The sequence below is a fragment of the Podarcis liolepis genome (genome assembly GCF_965112155.1).
Source record: "Podarcis liolepis genome assembly, chromosome: 9".
NCBI classification, from domain to species: Eukaryota; Metazoa; Chordata; class Lepidosauria; order Squamata; family Lacertidae; genus Podarcis; species Podarcis liolepis.
This window is the reverse complement of record NC_139564.1, coordinates 56,273,274-56,293,157: the sequence shown is the minus strand read 5'-3', so window position 1 is coordinate 56,293,157 and position 19,884 is coordinate 56,273,274. Positions and strand designations below refer to the sequence as shown.

The 19,884-nt window shown below is 42.4% G+C and overlaps 1 protein-coding gene across 1 annotated transcript in view; it reads right to left on the bottom strand.

Moving 5' to 3' along the window:
- TUSC3 (tumor suppressor candidate 3) overlaps positions 1–19,884 on the bottom strand; it is a 125,452-nt gene that overhangs the window by 71,254 nt on the left and 34,314 nt on the right. Inside the window, exon 2 of the mRNA XM_083460095.1 lies at positions 12,621–12,790. Coding sequence (XP_083316221.1) covers positions 12,621–12,790 — 170 coding nt within the window. The remainder of the gene's footprint in view (positions 1–12,620; positions 12,791–19,884) is intronic.

Genomic DNA, 19,884 nt, shown 5'->3' with positions numbered 1-19,884 from the left:
CATGCTGAGAGACATTCCTTGATTGAATTGGCACCTCTGACTCACTTGTCAATTGTAGTGTGACCTCAAGAAAAGATTGTCCAGAAATGGGTACACATGGTGGAGAGTACACATTGGAGAGTGCTCTTTGGCTCCATGGAGCCTTCGATGTGGGGTTCTTCGGAGTTCAATTTTATCACCCCTGTTGTTTAACATCTACAAGAAACCACTGAGAGGGGCTATCTGGAGTACGTTGTCAGCAATATGCTGATGAAACCCAGCTGGACTTCCCCTTCACATCTGCAGGTGAGGCAGTGGATGGGCTGGACTGTTGTCTTGCTTTGGTAATGGACTGGATGAGAGCCAGTAAACTGGAGCTCAATCCAGATAAGACAAGAAGCACTGGGAGTGGGCAGTTCCCTAGACCAGATAGATGGGAGGTTGCCTACTACTGATGGGGTTACACTCCCACTGAAAGTGAGGAAACAGCTTGATGGTACTTCTGGATCCATTGCTGTCACTTGAGCTTCGGTGGCTCAGAGTGTCTTACATCCTCCAAAGCTGTTCTCCTATCTAGACAGGGATAGAAGTTAGTTGTCTATGCTCTGCTAAGTTGTAGGTAAGATTGCTGCAATGTGTTATACATGGAGCTGCCTCTGAAGATGGCTTGGAAACTTTAGCTGGAGCAGAATTCAGAAGACAGGTTGCTCACCAGGGTAAGAGGGTTTGAGCGTATAATGCCAATCCTGGCCCAACTGTAGTGACTGCCAATTATTTCCCAGGCCCAATTCAAAGTGCTGGTTTGGACCTATAAAGCCTTAAGTGATTCAGGACCACAATACCTCCAGGACCACCACTCCCCATATGATCCTGCGATCATCACGTGAGGCCCCTCTTTGTGTACCTCCTCCACAAGAGGTCTGGAGGGTGGCAACACAAGAACGGGCCTTTTCTGCAATGGCTCCCATTTGTGCAATGCTCTCCCCAGGGAGGCTCACCTGGCACCATCATTATACACCTTTAGGCGACAGGCAAAAATGTTCCCTTTTAACCAGGCCTTTGGCTAATTAAACAATTTATGGCCTTTTAAAGTGGAAGGTGGATTGTTTTTGTTTGTTACTATGTTATGTGCTTTTATGTTGTAAACTGCCTTATGATCCTCAGATGAATGGCAGTATAGGAAATTTAATCATCACCATCATCATAGGTACAAGACTGAGGACAAATGGCAGGAGGGATATCACACGTCTGTAACAGGCAAAGGCAGGAAATGGACTGCAGGAGGGGGGAGGCATGATAAATGGACAAAGAAAAAAGCTGTTTTTCCTGTCTTTGGGTGTGAGGGAGTGATATAACACACCATGTTCTGTGTCTGCCACCTCTGAAAACAGCTGTTTTTATAGCATTACTTTTAAGGGTATAAGAGTTGTTGTTGTTTAAAAAGAACACTTCTGTTAGATATGACTTTTATTGGTTGGTAATTTTTGTGGATTGATTTTCAAGACCAAGGTAAATTATTCTCAGTATCAGCAACCAATTATACCTGCCAAAAAAAGAAGAAAAAAAGAAAAATCCCCCTGATCCTAATCTGCCCAATAAGTTCTCACAAATTAAATTTGGTCTCCAACACTATCTTTCTAATAATCTCCCCAGGTTCATGATTATCTCTGAAAAAAGCAAAAAACAAATACTTTGGCTGTTGCATCACTCGATGACTGAGCCACCATCACAAATCTAATCACCTAACACCATCTGAAGCACAATACTAGCCTAGCTTGCAATGTGCCAACTGATTAAGAAAGTGTGTATGGCAGGGGGATTAATTACTAAAAATATTGATGGGTTTATGTGCTGAGTATTTTCCTGCTACAGTTTATTTGGTTTAGAAAGACCCACTATCTGTCTGCTTTAGTGCAACTGTGTATTCGGGCCCAGAACTGGCCTTCAAGTACAATAAATGTAACCATCACTAACAGTCAGGGTTGCCTCCAGACAGTCAGTATTTTGTGGGATGGGTTCAAGCACTTGCTAGAAATTTAGGTCTGTGCAACTAAAGTGGATTAAAAAGCTTAATTGCCTAGCACAAAAAACTCCAATTCTTGTTTTTTATTGACTTTTTGAGATCAGGAAAGTAACAGGGAAATGTATTTAAATGTGTAGGTTGACTTACTGCTTAATGGGAAGATGTATAAACAAAAGACAATAAAATCAGGATGGATGCTCATCATCATATAATCTCTCAACAGACAAACCAGAACAAATGTTCAAGAAAGAGCGAACATAGGCTAAGCTCCTTGGGTAAGCTTTGCAGAAGCAAATCATGATAGATGATGAATCATCAGGTCACCTGGAAGAGCTCTAGATAAAAGTGTAAGAGACACCATAACTAAATAGAATTCTGAATGCCATTTTGGTAGAAAAGTGCATTTTCCCATCAGAACACAGTACTAATCATCCGGTGAAAAGAAAACCAATATTTCTAAACTGCGATCACAAGAAAACACAGCCTCCGACACGGGGCACTCATTTGGACTAGAAGCAAACTGAAATGTTTGCTTTTGCTGTCATCTGGAGAGCCGAGAATTATTCCCTTCTTTCAAAATCCCATTTAGGGGGCAAGGTTTGAAAGCCAGGCAGCTCACTGCTACACTGAATCTGTCATTTCCTAATGAACTGGTGCTGCATCTTCATTCACAGCCTGTAGAGGGCAGTCAAGCAACATCAAATGAATCCTGCCAAGGTTTAAGTAATAACTGTAGGGCATGTCTGTGTTAAACCAACTATAATAGAAACTCTGAAGTTTTAATAGATGAATAAAATGATCACATCACATCACATCACTCCAACTTGATCATTTTCTTTAACTTGTTTAGCTATACTTACACTTGGGTAATATATCCTAGCCAGTCTTTCAGGTTGCTTTATTAATTAACTCTGCCTAATTTAAAGTTACTGCTAATTAATTTATATTTACTATCTTTTGCAAAAGGCTTCAAACTTTTCTGGAATTTCAAGCTCATTATCTTACCATTTCTGCAAGGGATAGTGGGTCAGATACAGTTCACTCAAAGAAAGAGGGAAATAAATTGCCAAAGACAGCTTTTATGCAGTAAAAATAACAACGAACATGTAAGTCAGCCAGAAAAGCAACAATGTTGGGGGGTGAACGGACAAGATTGGTATGCTAAAATGAAATCTAGCATGTAACTCAGAAATAATATCTAGATACCAGAAGAGGAAAATAGCTATATTCATTTCTCTTAAAAGAATGACTCCCCTGCTCTCCATATTAGATTTACATTTCTCCTTCACTGTACAGTCGTACCTTGGCTCAGGCTCCTGAACGATCAAAAACCGGAAGGGAGTGTTCCAGTTTTCAAACATTCTTTCGGAAGCTGAATGTCTGACGGGGCTTCTGCGGCTTCTGATTGGCTGCAGGAGCTTCTTGCAGCCAATCAGAAGCCACACTTTGGAAGTCGACCGTTTCGGAAGTCGAACGGCCTTCCGGAGCGGATTCCGAGGTACAACTGTATACCCAATTTTATATGAAATTCATAGAGGTTTTTGTATGATGTCCTCTTTAGGGGCTGAGGGACATGGAGATAAACAGTAGGAAAATATTTCACATTTTGGGGAAATTGAAATGTAACGGCCTGCAAGCGGGGCCTGCAAGAAGAATGCTGAAGAATTGGCTGCTCCTGTTCAGGGTTCTAGCCAGCCACGTCCCCTTCCTGAATACACCATTCCACTGCCCCCTCTCCTAGCAGCAGTCAGTCAGCATTTTGTGCCCCCTGAGCATGCTCAGCTATGACACTCACCTGGGCAATTTATCATCTCTCAGCCTTAACTTGATTGGGAGAATAAAATGGACTAAGGCTACACACACTGCCCTGAACTCCTTGGAGGAAGAAGGCACAGAATATATTTCTGCCCTAAGCTGTTCACAAAGAATAGACAAAAATATTTGCCTTTTGCTTATGGGATTCACAATAATGCTAATAAAGAAGGGGCAGTAATTCAGACCTCTAAGTAACCTCTTCTCCTAATTGCATGTAGGTAGAACTGATCCTCAGGTGACCAGGCAATGGTAGCATTCCTCCGGCCCATCCCTTTTTTAGATCACAGTCATATTAGAAAAATGTGTGCAAATGGGCTAGTAAATCTTTTGCAAGGGCCAATAAATCCAGTTCTGTTATTTGCAAAGCTGGAATAACTATACTGGGTCTAAACATTTTTAAAGCTGCAATATTGTGTTATAAAGCAGCACACTCCCCAGAGGGGGTGTTATATCCCTTGGGTGGGCTCGCAAAAGACCCTGAAGGACATTAGTGGCGACAAGCACATCAGACTGCTAGGGACAGCCTCTTGGCTGCCCTACAAAAAAAGGGGGGGCGGGGAAGAGGTGAATTCAATGCTTGTATTATACGATTATCATCAGTTATAAGTCCTCCTGAGGAAAGATTTGATCAGAAAGCAGAGTATAAACCTTTTCAAAAATAAGTGAGCTACAGCTACAGGTTTAGTCCAGCATTTGTTTCCTGAACTCGAAAGAAAACTGAAAAGGATTTTGAAGAGAAACAACAGTTTTATTATTTTAAGTCAAAATGCCAACTGGGTTTTTCACCAGCACCTCACTGCCACCTTGAAAGAGAGAACACAGTAGGTTATGAGACCCTCTAGACTCAGCCAAGACCTACTTCTGTCCTTCATACCACCGATTTCTTATTTCCTTAATTCCCAATTTTCTTTCCATAGATGCATTAATACATCTATGTATGTATGTATATACGGAAAGAAAATTCGGGATTAAGCAAACAGAAATATACATATATTTTGTTTTGATTTGATTCGTTGTATTTCTGTGCTGCTTTCCATTCAAATGAATCCCCAATCAGCTTGCAAACAATAAATAACAACGTAATAGAACATCACAGGTTCAGCATTAGTCATATTACATAATTAACCAATCAGTGAAACAATTACAATCCGTAAAACGTTATTAACCAACCAGCAGCTAAGAAGAAGAGAAAGCTAAACATATATAATGTAAGCAAGCAGTACTGCAAGAAAGGCCTACCTCAATCAACAGCTGGCACCCCTAGTTGTTGTTGGTCTTGGGGTGTGTGTGTGTGTGTGTGTGTGTGTGTGTGTGTGTTGCAAAACCCAAGTTTAGATAGCAAAGGCAAACATTTCAGTGGGAAGGAATTAAAAGTACATGTGCATGAGAGTATGAGTGTGAAGAGCAAAATAGTTGGCAAAGGCCAAGTCATCCCTCATTTTGGAATGGTGATTAAGAACATACAGTCGGCTGACAGCAGGCCCAGCAGGCATCGAGCGAGACAAGCTGTTTTTCATCTTGCGCTGGGCACCAGCTTTCGAGGAGGCTCTTGCGTAAAATGGAGCCCGTCCAGTTCTCAGCACTGACTCCAGCTCCTCACACTTGCACGGCATGGTAAAGTGCTAATTTCATGAAGGTGAAAATGAAAGCGTCATATACTTGGAGATGAGCTTGTGTGCGTGTGTATAGAGAACTGGGATCAAAATAAGAAGGGGGAAGTATAGACAAAAGTGGCCTCTCTTGATACAGAAGACACCCAGAGATTAAGCTAGGGTCAACTGCCATGTCCCCTACTTCCTTTTCAAGTGTAAAATCTGAACAAGTGACACATGACCTCCTCCCACCATTACCCTGGATCTGAAGAGCAGACATTTCAGTGCTGGCGAGAGGCAGGATGCTCTGGTTCAGAAAATAAAGAGGAAATGCCAGCTTGCCATATGCTTTTTAATAGGTGATGCCACTACCTTCTCCTCCTGTTCTTACTTCTCCTTCATTTCACAATATTCCCAACCAGCCCAAATGTGAAAGGGAAGGCCCTATCTGAACAATAAAAGGGAGGAGATGGGAACATTCTTATTTTATTTGTAAGATTCGTTACCCACTCTTTGCCACAAGGTTGCAGGGCGGATCCTGACCATTTCATATACAGTCAGAAAAACATTTAATATAGTTACAATGATAAAATCAAGCAAGTAATAATGTTCCAATCATAACAACAGATTAATAAATAAATACATTCTGTCAGTGGATGTGATGAAAACTCCTTTACTTGCTCTGTTAAGGATGTTGAACAGGCTTAAGTTGGCAGATGATGGACCTGACGGAAAAAAAAGGCACCCTCTCCAACTTTTTATAAGATCTGAATATCTGGGACCAACACAGCTGTATGTGCGTGCAGTGATGGGATTCTGCACAGATAAAACAGTGCCTAACCTCAATTCAGGTAGGCCTGGAAGACATGCTGACCAAAGCAGGTTATCAGTAATGTAGTAAGAAGGAGAGCAGGAAGGGCTGAATCAAGTCCCCTGTTCTTTCACCCATATTCCCCCCCAGACAGGGGATCAGCATCTGTTGCATGAGCACCAACACAGAAGCAAACATCAATACGCATTTGGCCCCAGGTCAGAACTCCCCAATCTAGTGCCCTACAGATGTCTTTGAACTACATCTCCCATCACCCATCACCATCAGCTATGTTGATTAGGGTTGATGGAAGTTGCAGTCCCATAACATATTAAGAGCACCGGCACTTTTAAAATTTGGAATAATTTATCCCAGCAAAAGTGGGAGGGTGGCATCATCAGGCTGAAATCCCAAGCACTCCTCCACCTCAGAGTAAGTCAAACAGAACACAGTGAGACTTACTTCAAAGTACACAGGCATGTTGTTGTGGTTGTTTAGTCGTTTAGTCGTGTCCGACTCTTCGTGACCCCATGGACCAGAGCATGCCAGGCACTCCTGTCTTCCACTGCCTCCTGCAGTTTGATCAGACTCATGCTGGTAGCTTCGAGAACACTGTCCAACCATCTCGTCCTCTGTCGTCCCCTTCTTCTTGTGCCCTCAACCTTTCCCAACATCAGGGTCTTTTCCAGGGAGCACAGGCATAGGATTGCATTTTAAGTGTATTTTCCCCCTTCCTGGCAGTATCGAAACACTGGATCAAAACACTACAAGCAGCACTAGAAAAATCCAAGGAGGCTCGCTTCTCAAACTCACTTTCAGTCTAGTAGCTTCCCATCATGCTTCCATAGTCTTCATGACACACATAATTATAGGATTCTTCCCACAATCACACTGACTGCTCCTTGCAAATTCTGCTTCCTGCAAACCCCAAACAAAAGGTCCACAATGGGAAGCTTTAGGCATAAGATTTACAATCAAAGGGAATGTGATCCTGCTTCTGGTGCTGAAGCACACGGTTACAGGATTTGACAGTAGTGGAATCAGTGGACATAATGCAGTCATACAGATGATGGAAAGAAATTTGATTGCTTGCGGTCTGGCGGCGCTCCAATAGAAGAAATGGCAGAAAGACGGAGAACTAGAATTTAACAAGGCAATGTTTTTTAACGGTAGGAGTGGCACACTAATTTGTATCCTCTTTCCACTCTTGCCATTTATTTTCACAATGTTCGGCCAATATTTTATTTCTTTTAGGTGAAGGATGCAGTGCACCCAACTAAGTATTCTAAGAAGTAATATTACCACAATTCTCCTGGAAGCTTCTAAACTGTTTAAGTTTTTTAAGTTGTATTTTAATCAACTTGTTTTTTATTATTGGTTGTTAGCCGCCCTGAGCCCGGTCTTGGCTGGGGAGGGTGGGGTATAAATAAAATTTATTATTATTATTATTAAATTTGCTTCCAGTGCTATCAAGAGAGTGAAACATCAACCTTTATAACTGGTCATAGAATCAAAGAATTGTATAGTTAGAAGGGATCCTGAGGATCATCGAGTCCAATCCCCTGCAATGTGGGGATATGTAGCTGTTCCATCCAGGGATCAAACCTGCAACCTTGGTGTTATCAGTTATTAGCTCTAACTAACCATTTAAGCTCTTACTTGATACATTGAGCCTTATATAGGTGCTGCAATGCTCCTGGTGAGCAACAGTCAAGCCCAGGCTTCTTTGCAGGACTGTGGCAGGAACAGTTCCATGCATCAAATGGGAATGCAATCCAACCTGTTCCCAAATATGTGAATGAATGGGAAAACCACTGCATGCATGAACGGTGCTTCGCGTACACTGGAATACAGTGGTACCTCGGGTTACATACGCTTCAGGTTACATATGCTTCAGGTTACAGACTCCGCTAACCTGGAAATATTACCTTGGTTTAAGAAGTTTGCTTCAGGATGAGAACAGAAATCGTGCTCTGGCGGCGCGGTGGCAGCAGGAGGTCCCATTAGCTAAAGTGGTGCTTCGGGTTAAGAACAGTTTCAGGTTAAGAATGGACTTCCGGAACGAATTAAGTACTTAACCCGAGGTACCACTGTAAAGGTCAAGTTTGCACACAACATGTTAATTCCTTTTCACACTTCCTCTTACAATAGCTTTGCATGAACAATAGCCTCAAGTGATACATCTAGTCATGTATTATACCTAGGGGAACTAGAACGAGCTCACTACTGGCAACTGTATTTTTATTTTCTTTTATGCTAATGAGAAAATTGAAAAGGTTCTTGCATTAACATGCAGAAAGAAGGAAGGCTGTTTCAGGTTAATGAGAAGAATATGGGAACCTCCAGACTTTGTGCTGAGCCTTAAAAAGTTTTTTTTTTAATGCATTTATTTATTTTATTGCATTTATATCCTACCTTTTTCTCCAAGAAGCTCAATGTGGCGCACCTGGTTCTCCCCCTCCTCATTTCATCCCTACAACAACTGAGAAGCAGTCACTGGCTGAGAGTCATGGCTGAGCGTAGGTTTGAATACTTGGTCTAATAAGACACCCTAATAACATCAACATCATCCTGATTCTGAAAGAAGCCGTATCACTTGCTGTCATTGGAACCATTTGAAAATTAAATATTCTCCCCCTCTTGTCCATCTCAGATGAAGGGTAGGCAAATCCTCAGATTTTGCAATGAGCCTGTGCTGCTGCTTCCCACTCCATCAGTTCAGACTTAAGGGAGGAGAGCTAGGGCTTGTCTCTGTGGCTGAGTTGGGCTTCAGGGCATTTGGAAAGCCTGCCAAGATCAGTGTGTTGTCATAAGGAAGACTTAACAATCTTCTTACAGTGATGCATAGGAGGAATTTGGCAAAATATCAGCTCCAAGAGGTCCAAGCAAGCAGCTGAATTGCCACACAAAAAGGGTCAGAGAATGAAGAACTTGTTCAGATCCTATAAAGTGCAGAAGATGCAACATATAAAAGAGTGACTAAAAACTAGACTCACTTTATTTGACATGTTTTTGAGAGGTACCTCGTTTTTTGATGATCATACTTCCACACAGTTGTACAGGAAGTAACTAAATTCACTGAGCAAATCTGATAATTTCACTTAGTTTCCTTACATTACAGAAAAAGTAATTTCCATGGAGCTAATCATTAGCTTCGAGATGATCAACTGAGATTTAATGATAAGGGACAGACCTAACAAATGCTCTGACTTCCTCCATTAATGCAGACTTCTAAAACATGGTAGGCAGAATCATGACCCAATGACTAACTTCCTGACTTCTTGACAAGTGATGAGAAAAGCAATACTCAAAAGGTATCCTGTAGCATTTTGTAGTCAGCCATGAATGGATGTATACTAACAAATCTCTGCAAAAAACAAATGCACTAAAATAGTGCTCCGTAACTGGAGTATGTTCAGCAAATTAGCTGGGCCAACTTAATTTGCATAATTTATTCTCCTTGTGCTAATCCCAAGAAGGGACATGGATCAATGAGAAGCATTGAAGCCTTGGTCCTCCAACCATTCAGCTGTCACTCCAGCTGTATTCATGCATTCAAAAGAATGTGTGGGAGGGGCATAAACTCTGTAGGAGGAGTGGAGGCGCAAGAATCAGGCCCAATCGCAGTCTTCTGACCTCCATCCATGTTGGAGAAACTTCCCATCAGATCTGGACAGTTTGAAGGAGACTTCTAACCTTGAGCTGTCAGGGTAGCTGATCACAATCTAAGCACGCTCAACTGAATGTGCTTACAACCCCCTTCAGACATTCCAGTTTCAAAATGAGAAGAGACATGGAGCACACCTGATGTGTGCAGGAACATTGAGGATGGGGGAAGAATGCACACCTGTTCCCCTCACACACATTTTTCTTTTTTTGGAACACATGGCAAAGATTTTGACTTCTGAAGATTCCCACATGCACTACCCACAACGCAAGATTTGTCTTCCCAGCCATACTGCCACAAAACTCTCAGAAGGAAAAAAAATATGAAAATGGGATTCTCAATACACTGTACTCCACACCCAATGGTATGACCACATGCCTCAATTTCCTAAAAAGAGCTGCACATCACATCCTTTCCAGTAAAACAATAACACACTGCCACATATTTCAGCCCCAAATATATCCTGTGTCTTGCTAGCAGAGGTATTCTGGGCACCCTTGGAAGGAAAACTTTTAAAACTATTTCCATATGCTGAAGGGAATTATGAACTTTTCACAACTTAATGCATCCTCAGTATCTGAAATACCTTAAAGCCCAAGGATGAACTACACAGAAAAACAACAACAACCGCCCACTGATATTTCCTATGCATTGATCAAATATGACTGTTTCAGAGCAGCTCCATGCAGGAAGTTAATATTGCATGCTTATTAAATAAAAATGTTTTGCTAAAAAAGTACAGAGATTCCAAGAGAAAAAATTCATATGAGAAATACTATATTAATATGTGGTGTACAATTACTTTGAAAACAACTTCTTGTCTAAGAGAGCTATACAAAAGAGTAGCTTCAGTCAGTGATGCATTCAGCAGTCTCTAACTAAGCATTTACACTAGTGCAGGTACTATGGGGCATGCAGTGAACTCCCATACAACCCCTAAATTTTCTAGGGAGGGTTGGAGGGAAACCCAGAACTCAGGGGATACAGCACAGGGAGAGGAAGTTCTGTTGCACTGTCTAAAGTGCTTGTACTAGCAGAACTGTTTAGTTGAATACTGCCCATTAGGTTGTTCATAGCAAAAACTCCAAAATGCACTGAACACAGCACTCTGTATTCATCTTCTCTATTATACGTACAGCTCCTGCCTTTTAATTACTTGGTGATTGGAGTAACTTCCGTTTTATGTTATTATTTTCAGGTGCAGCGACATCAGCTTCATTTAATTCATATTGTACCCTACAGCAAAGCTAAATCTCAATTTCACATTTGTTTTAAACGTTTTGAACTAGAAGCAATGAGTTAATTGTTTCTTATTTTAGATGTCCAGCTGCATTATGCAGAAATGACTAAGCCTGCGGTCCTAATATTTACTTGGAAATGAATTTCACTGAAATTAATGGGACGTGTTCAGGGTCTTTGCCATGCCAGACAGCAGGATGAACCTTAAGCCCTTTTCTCCCCCACTGCAGTAAATGGTATCCTCTTATTAAATGACAATATTTGTACAGCACTAAATCCTAGTAACAAAAGATTTATGCACAGACCAACACAAGGGAATGTGTTACTGGCTATTTTGCATAATAATCAGAACCGCAACCATTTAAAGCTGTTCCGATTGTTCCTGAACTTCAGCCCACCGAGAATAATACAGTTTCTCAGCAACAATAAGCCACATTCCAACTGCAAAGCCAATTCCATCATGCCAACCTGTCATTCTAAAAAAGAGCTGCAGTGGCCTGTTGAGAATTCACATGCTGAAAAAAAGGAGCTGATTGTGAAACCAAACAGTAACAAGGAGTCCTGGAAAGGAAATGTGTAACTTCATGGAAGAGCCACAGATGACTGACAGTTTGACAAATGTTGTAACAACTGTGATTCCTTAGTGGATGTCTTAAGAGCTGTTTCCGATGTTGCATGCATACTTGTATATTGGGCATACCTGTGGCATCCCCAAAAACATATGTGTTCTTCAAAAAAAAGTTGAACTTTTGTATGTGCCATGGGGATCTGGGTTCCATATTGATGTGTAGACAAAATATATGCAGTTAAAAGCAACAACAACGTGTTATAGGGGAAACAGCAAATATACAAGGAATACAGGTATGCTCTCACTCAGCTATTTGCAACGTGAAAAGCAGTGCTTTATGTGCCCACGTATTTAGATTGCTTAATTATTACATGGGGCTGTATCTCCCCTACAAAACTACAAGATCCAGTCTACACTACTGCAGGTTAAAATTTGCAGCTTTTAAGGAGCATCTCGTTAAATAGACTCGAGCAACGTTTTCCACAGCAATCACCGAGTGAAAACAATAGAAGGAAGGCTGAAGAATGTTACGAAAAGCCCTGAAATTGTATTAAGTTGTGGCAAAGATCTCTGAAGAAACCAGTCAGTCAACTTGTGAAATAATGAATGCCTTTTTTAAGTGTTTAAGTGTGTGTGTGTCTGTGTGTGTGTGTGTGTGTGTGTGTGTGTGTGTACACAAACATATGTAACCCAAAGAACCTGAAATTAAAGAGCACCCAACTGTTGCAATTTGTAAATGGAGCATAAAATGTCCTCTGAATATAGAAACTAATGAATTAACATTCAACTTGTATCTCACAGATAAACACAAACATGTGAGTTGACTACATAACAGATAAAGAACTGATAAATGGGAAAACATTGACTGAAGGCAGATGATCAAAAGAGAAGACCAAAAAGTTCTGCTTCCAAGGGTATAAACGTACCTGCAAACAGAACATTGCCTCTGCGGCTGGAGAGCTGTAAACATTACAATCACCGAATAGTTGCGAGGCGGGGCCTTCACAAATCTTCTGAATTTGTCTCCATTCATGCGGATGACTGAGCGCCTTGAACTCCATTCCATAAGTTGTTCCACCTTCTCAGCTAAAAGGTTCTGAAATCAAGAACAAGCAGAATGGTTGCTGCTGCATTTTAAAACACAGCACGTCCCAGGAGGTAGCCCCAGTTCCGATAGTCTCCGTTTAATGGACTATCAAGTTAATAGAAACTTTCTCGTCTTATAGATCTTACTGGCAAGCTGCTGGAATATCGTTGTGGGAATGCCAGGGTTGGAAAAGGATATTGTAGTAACATAGGCCTACAAAGCTTTTCTGAGCAAGTAATCTTTTCAGGCACACAGAGGCTCCCATTCACAAAAATGTGTATTAAAAGGCTACCAAATGTGCATAAAAAATAATAATATCTTAAGGGTTGCTTTATGTGCTACATAAATGGTACATATACACTGTTAGAAACTCAGATACAGTGGTGCCCCGCAAGACGAATGCCTCGCAAGACGGAAAACCCGCTAGACGAAAGGGTTTTCCATTTTTCAATGCGCTTCGCAGGACGAATTTCCCTATGGGCTTGCTTCGCAAGACGAAAATGTCTTGCGAGTCTTGAGATTTTTTTTCACTCCCCCCCCCCTTTTTCTAAGCCGCTAAGCCTTTAATAGCCGCTAAACCGCTAATAGCGCTAATCCCCTAAGCCGCTAATAGGGTTGCTTCGCAAGACGAAAAAACCGCTAGACGAAGATACTCGCGGAACGGATTAATTTCGTCTTGCGAGGCACCACTGTATATAAGCTAGGCACCAAATGGTTCCTTAAACCAGGGTTACAGTCACCAAAATGGAATGTCTAGTTGCCATTTTCGGGTTAGATAGCTCAAAAGTCATATTTTCAATACAACCTTTCGGTTCCTAAAATTTGTTCTGATCGTGCAGATAAAATACCGCAGATAGAATTTTACAGGATGTGTTGTTAGTGTGTGAAAACAGGCAAGACCCAAGGTTCCCCAGGCATGCACCTCCAGATGTTGGAAATAACAGGTGCCATCCTAGCACCCGGGCATCTTCACTTGGTCACAAGTGGCTGCCAACCACATGCAAAATGTGCCTGGCGAATTTTGAATGCTGTGCTTACAGCGCCAATTTTGTAACATGCAAATACAGGAAAAATCAGGGACATGAAGCCCCACTACGCAACCAGGGTCAGACTCTGCCCTCTTTCAGTCAAGTATCACATCACTTTCCCGACAAACATTTAATGGTTACTGGCACAACTTGAATGCTGTAAATAAATCTCTCGTTAAATAAACAAGGACGAAACTAGATATAAGGCAGCTGGGGTTCTGGCAGTAGGACCAAGGCATCTTATTCCCTGCAAGCAGCAGGAATCGCTGGCCTAATTTTAACAGCTCTGCAGTGCCACTACTGCAGATGGGTGGACAGCAATGTGGCAGATTACATCCCAGGAGGAATCAGGTGACTGAAAGAACCAATAAGGTCCCATGGGGACTGCAAAGCCGACAATGCTGGCCTAGCTCCACAATATGCATAACTTGTCCCTTGGGAGCAGACTGAGCTGCTTCACCATCTGCCCAACTACTACCCACTACTTTGCGAGCTCAGCCTCTGGAACCCTTCACAGGCTTCCAGGCCAGCAATGCGGACAAGAGACAAGCTTCGGAACTGGAACTGTGGAGCAAGACCACAAATCATGATTGGCAACTGTCAAATTAAAAAAGGGAAACGTCACAACAGATATGCAATAATGACCTTGTGATCGTAATGTAGCAATTAACAAAAGAAAATTCCACAAATTTCAGGACTAAGGAAGTTATCCCTTCAGCTGTCCAATAATAATTGAAACTGCTGAGTAGAAGCATTATGTTAGATCCTTACCATTCCTTATCAAAACTAGACTCTGAAATGATAGGCTATTGCTTACCACCAGACTCTAAGAAGTGCTCCCCCTCTCTATGGCTTCAGATACCCCGAACCCAAGTCTCGCAGCACTGGTATAGGCTTCTTGTGGGTGAATGGGGAGCGGGCAGAAAAAGGGTCAAATGTATTTTTTCCTTACCAAACTGCTGCAGGACTTTCCCTCCTGCACTGGAGGGCTACTGACCCTAAACTTGATGGGCTGAGAGAATGCAGTTCTGGAGAAGAAAAGGCATCCCCCAACTCAAATTCTCTGCTTCCAGGATACTTACTACAAGTTTTTAGGGGCTTAAGCAGGTTAATTCCCTTCCCATTTTCCTATGGGTGTGTTTTTCAACTCACATATTAACACTGTGCCTCACGGTTCCCAGCCATAGATTTGATTGTAACACATAAACAGTTTGCATGACTTCTGATTTCACTAAATTATTTCTCTTTATATGCTTAACTGCCATAAACAATCTAAAAGCTCACAGGTCCCTTCCATTCAGTTCTGTTTTTTTTAAAAAAAATAATAATTAAATGTTAAGAGTTATTTTCTTTTAATTCACAAATATATGCCCTTCTGCATACCTACAATGTCCCCCGAATACAGTGGTACCTCGGGTTACAGACACTTCAGGTTACATACACTTCAGGTTACAGACTCCACTAACCCAGAAACAATACCTCAGGTTAAGAACTTTGCTTCAGGATGAGAACAGAAATTGTGCAGCGGCAGCAGGAGACCCCATTAGCTAAAGTGGTGCTTCAGGTTAAGAACAGTTTCAGGTTAAGAACGGACCTCCGGAACGAATTAAGTACTTAACCCGAGGTACCACTGTATGTAGAATCCACTACCCTAATTTTCAAGGAACAAGTTTCACTTCCAAACTGATCCGCACTCAGCCATCTGAGTACACTCTTATAGGGAATTATTCTAATTTCAGTAACAGCCACGTAATAGCACCACCATTTTTTCTTAAAACTTAGATTCACAATTAAGTTTTAGTAAGAGGCTGAGAGGAAGAGATTTTCTGAAGGCAGAAGATGAGTTTGATAGTAACACACAAGGCACATTACCCAATCTTTCTCCCATCCAGAGCGAGGAACAATTGACCTCTGCCATTCACAGGCGACAAATTGAGGGTAGATATTTCAGGAGCGGGTGGCTTGCAATTGCATCAGGGAGTCCTTATGGTCTTTTCCTTGCACTTTTCCTTCTCCCCCTCCCCCTATTTTAAAGCACTACCTCCATTCTTCCTTCCTAGACTGACCATGGGAAGGAAGAACAGCTGGCAGTGAGCAGAGCTCTGTTGTTGCTACCAAAACCACCAGCAGTTTCAAAAGGGTCTGGCTTTTTAAAAAACTTAAAAGCCCCTTCTCCTAATCATTTCATCACTCTCCTTTTGTTTCACTTCAGTATTTCAACTGAAATGCCCCCCTCCCAGACCACAACCAAGCCTCCAAAATGAAATGAGATCGGTATTGCCCTCTATTAAGCAGACAAAGCTCCTATCTGCCAGTGGATTATACTTGTGAACCAGGGAAAAGAACACTGTCGGATTATATAGTGACTGCACACACTATGCCTCTCTCTGCTGTAAGGTTGGGAGACAATACGCAGATGACAATAAAACGGCCCGTTTCTGGAAGCTTTTTGCTTTTGAATACAAAGTACTCCAGGCTAGAGAGAGAGCACTCTCAGCAAATGAGCCTATTCTATGAGGAAGAGGGAAGCGCCCAGGACAAAGTCAGTTAGGCCAGCCATGTCAGTTAGGCAACTGTGTTAGTTTGGCCGCAGGGCTGGGAGCCTAGTGCAGACGACTCTCCATTGCCCGCTTTTTTTGCCTAACCAATTCCAAGCTCCAAATCCAAGAAACTCAACAAGACCAACAAGGATGCAGGTAGAATACCAGCAGGGGGTGGGAGCTCTGTATTGTGCACAATATCCCACGAATGACTCTCTGCCCCCTGGACAGAGGTTGTGGCTGCGTGCTCAGTACAATAAGCTCCTGACCCCCAAGGAACAACTCTGCCCCCTCAAGGCAGCTGAGAAAGTTAGAGGGATTGGTGAATGAAGCTTTGATAAATGGGACAGTGGTAACTTATTCCCAGGGTGCCAGTTCCTCTGCTTGGGGAAGGAGAGTATAACTCTGAGGAACAGGAAAATGGTCTTCAGGAAAACTTGGGTTTTCAGTTGTTTTTGGACTACAACTCCCATCATCCCTAGCTAGCAGGACCAGTGGTTAGGGATGATGGGAATTGTAGTCCAAAAACAACTGGAGACCCAAGGGAAACCCTGCTGTAGAAGGAAACCATTTCTTGGGAGGCAAACAACTATTCCCTCACATTAAGGATACAGTTGTGCCTCGCAAGACGAAAATAATCCGTTCCGCGAGTCTCTTCGTCTTGCGTTTTTTTCGTCTTGCGAAGCAACCCTATTAGCGGCTTAGCGGATTAGCGCTATTAGCGGTTTAGCGGCTATTAAAGGCTTAGCGGCTATTAAAGGCTTAGCGGATTAGCGGCTAAAAGGCTATTAGCGGCTTAGCGGCTTAGAAAAAGGGGGGAGCGGGAAAAAATCGGAACACTCGCAAGACGTTTTCGTCTTGCAAAGCAAGCCCATAGGGAAAATCATCTTGCGAAGCAGCTCAAAAACGGAAAACCCTTTCGTCTAGCGGGTTTTCCGTCTTGCGAGGCATTCGTCTTGCGGGGCACCACTGTACTTCTCCAAGGAGTGGGGATCTCCTAGTAGTGGGCGACTTGCTCATTAGAGGATATAGTTAGGTTTGTGGTGGGTATGCTGAATGCCTGGCAACTTGCCTGCATTGTACAAAGGCTGCAAATGTCAGGTTGCACCCACATGGTTTGCTGGACAGTGGTCCAACACAGTCACACTGGACTTCAAAAGAGAAAATGTCTAAAAAATGATGGATCTAGTGAAAAGGAAAATTGAAAGGCAAAGCAAAGAGGGTCAAATCTCCCAAGAACAGTTGGGGGTTATTCAAAATCACAATAATAGAAGCTCAACTAGAATCTATACTGCAGATCAGAAAAAGTACGAGCGGTGCCAATATGGTGTCAATGTGGTTAATGAGCAGTCAAGAAACTATTAGAGGTTACACGGCTTCCTTCAGAAAATGAAAGTCTTGTCCAAATGAGCGGAGCAAAACGGAACACAAATTCTGGCAAAAGAAATGCAAGCTGGCAATAAGGATGCTAAAAAAATAATTTGAGGAGCACATTGCTAAACAAACAAACAAACAAACAAACAAAACCACCCACAAAGACCAACAAAAGATTATGTAAAGACATTAGTTGCAGGAGACTAGCTAGGGAGGCAGTAGAACCTTGGGATGACAAGAGAGTCAAATTTGTGCCAAAGGAGGAAAAGGAGATTGTAGAGAAGCTGCATCAATTCTTTGCATCTATCTTTACAGAAGATACAAGTCAAATCCCTGTGCCTGTACTAACTTTTCCAGGAAGGGAGTCAGAGGCCAACAGTAGCGACGAGTTGATGTTCTAAGCCAGGGGTAGGCAACCTAAGGCCCGTGGGCCGGATGCGGCCCAATCGCCTTCTCAAGCCGGCCTATGGACAGTCTGGGAATCAGTGTGTTTTTACATGAGTAGAATGTGTCCTTTTATTTAAAATGCATCTCTGGGTTATTTGTGGGGCATAGGAATTCGTTCATTTTCTCCCCAAAATATAGTCTGGCCCACCACATGGTCTGAGGGATGGTGGACCAGCCCACGGCTGGAAAAGGTTGCTGATCAAAACCTAACAAAAATGTTAACTAGTCACTATGATCGACTTAGGAAGGACTGGGAATGGATCCAGGGAGAAACTATGAAATTACACTGGCTAGTTTAATGCCTTTTCTGAGAAAAGTGGTGGAAAGTATTTGTTAAAGATAGAATTACAAAGCATATAATAGAATAGGGAGGGTATGTGTTTGCTTTTATACATTTTAAGCTGTTCTAAACGTACTTGAATTTTTTTTAGATGGCTTTTCATAGTTTCTGCATATTTTAAGTATGTTTTGAATTGATTTTAAATTATACTGTTATAACGTTTTGAGGGCTGCTTGGGGAGGAAGGTCAGGAAAAAAAATTAATAAAGAAATAATGCAGATGGTATCTCCTGTGTCATTTTTCAAACAAAGGCTGATCCAGAGATGCAGCCTTCAAACCATACCCTTGGTTTGACTCGGAATTTAAGTCAAAGAAGAAAAACACCCCCCAAAACCATTGTTTAAAGTACTTTATGGGTCTGGGGCACCAATTTCCTTGCCTCAGTAAATGTGGTCCTATGTTAATACACTGCAAAACTTGAGGTTTAGACTGAAGAGGATTAACAGAGCCAGGAGTACTCCTGGTGACTTAATAGTCCCTTGTCAATGAGGCTGGGTACATCCTTTGTTCGGGACACAACAGGCAAATAGGTACATAACCCAAGATGACTAGGAGATAGTTGGAAAAGATGACTCACCCTTGCTCCCCACTGTAGCCAGGGAGAACAAACAAACTAGCTGAGTAGTAACCAATAGAAGCATTTTTCAGGAGAAAAACAGAAAATGAAGCAGAGAGCTAGGCTCTGAAAAAGTATCAGTGCGGGGTGGGGTGGTTTTCTCTGGAGATCTGAAACAGGGCCGTTGCTTTAGCTGTCTGCTGGAGTGTAACACTATGTCTCCACATACTCTCAACCAGTGCTATTTTTCTAGAATAATAGGTGCCGGAACTCCCCATGAACGCCTCCTTTGTTCTCTTATAATGACAATGGCACCCACCTAGGAGGTGCCAGAACTGTGTTCCCATGAGTTTCTGTTGAAAAAAAGAGCCCTGCTCTCAACTTTTACATTTATAGATCAACTCAAATATTACACAAAAGGCCGTAAGATACAAGTAAAATCTTCCAAAGGAATCCAAACCAAGACTAAGCGCTGTTACCCTGGTGTTATCAAGATGCTTTGCTTTACTGCCATTTCAAGTGTACCCAAGTGCCTTGACCACCAGTGAAGCCTAGTGTAGCAGGAGAACACAAGCTTGCTCCATCTTCCATGTGATTTTAGATATTTGAAGATGGCTATAATATCCACTGGTGGAGGAACAGGAGTGTGGAGGGAGTGGACCACCCCCGGCACCACTATTCTGGTAGGGTGCCATCGCAGCGGCCCCCCCCCCCGGACACATGTCACGCACCCGCGTATGCACCAGGTGTCATGCCCCATAGGCGGCGCGCCACGCTCCCAGAACGCACGCCACGCCCCAGGGGGGCACCAGCCACGC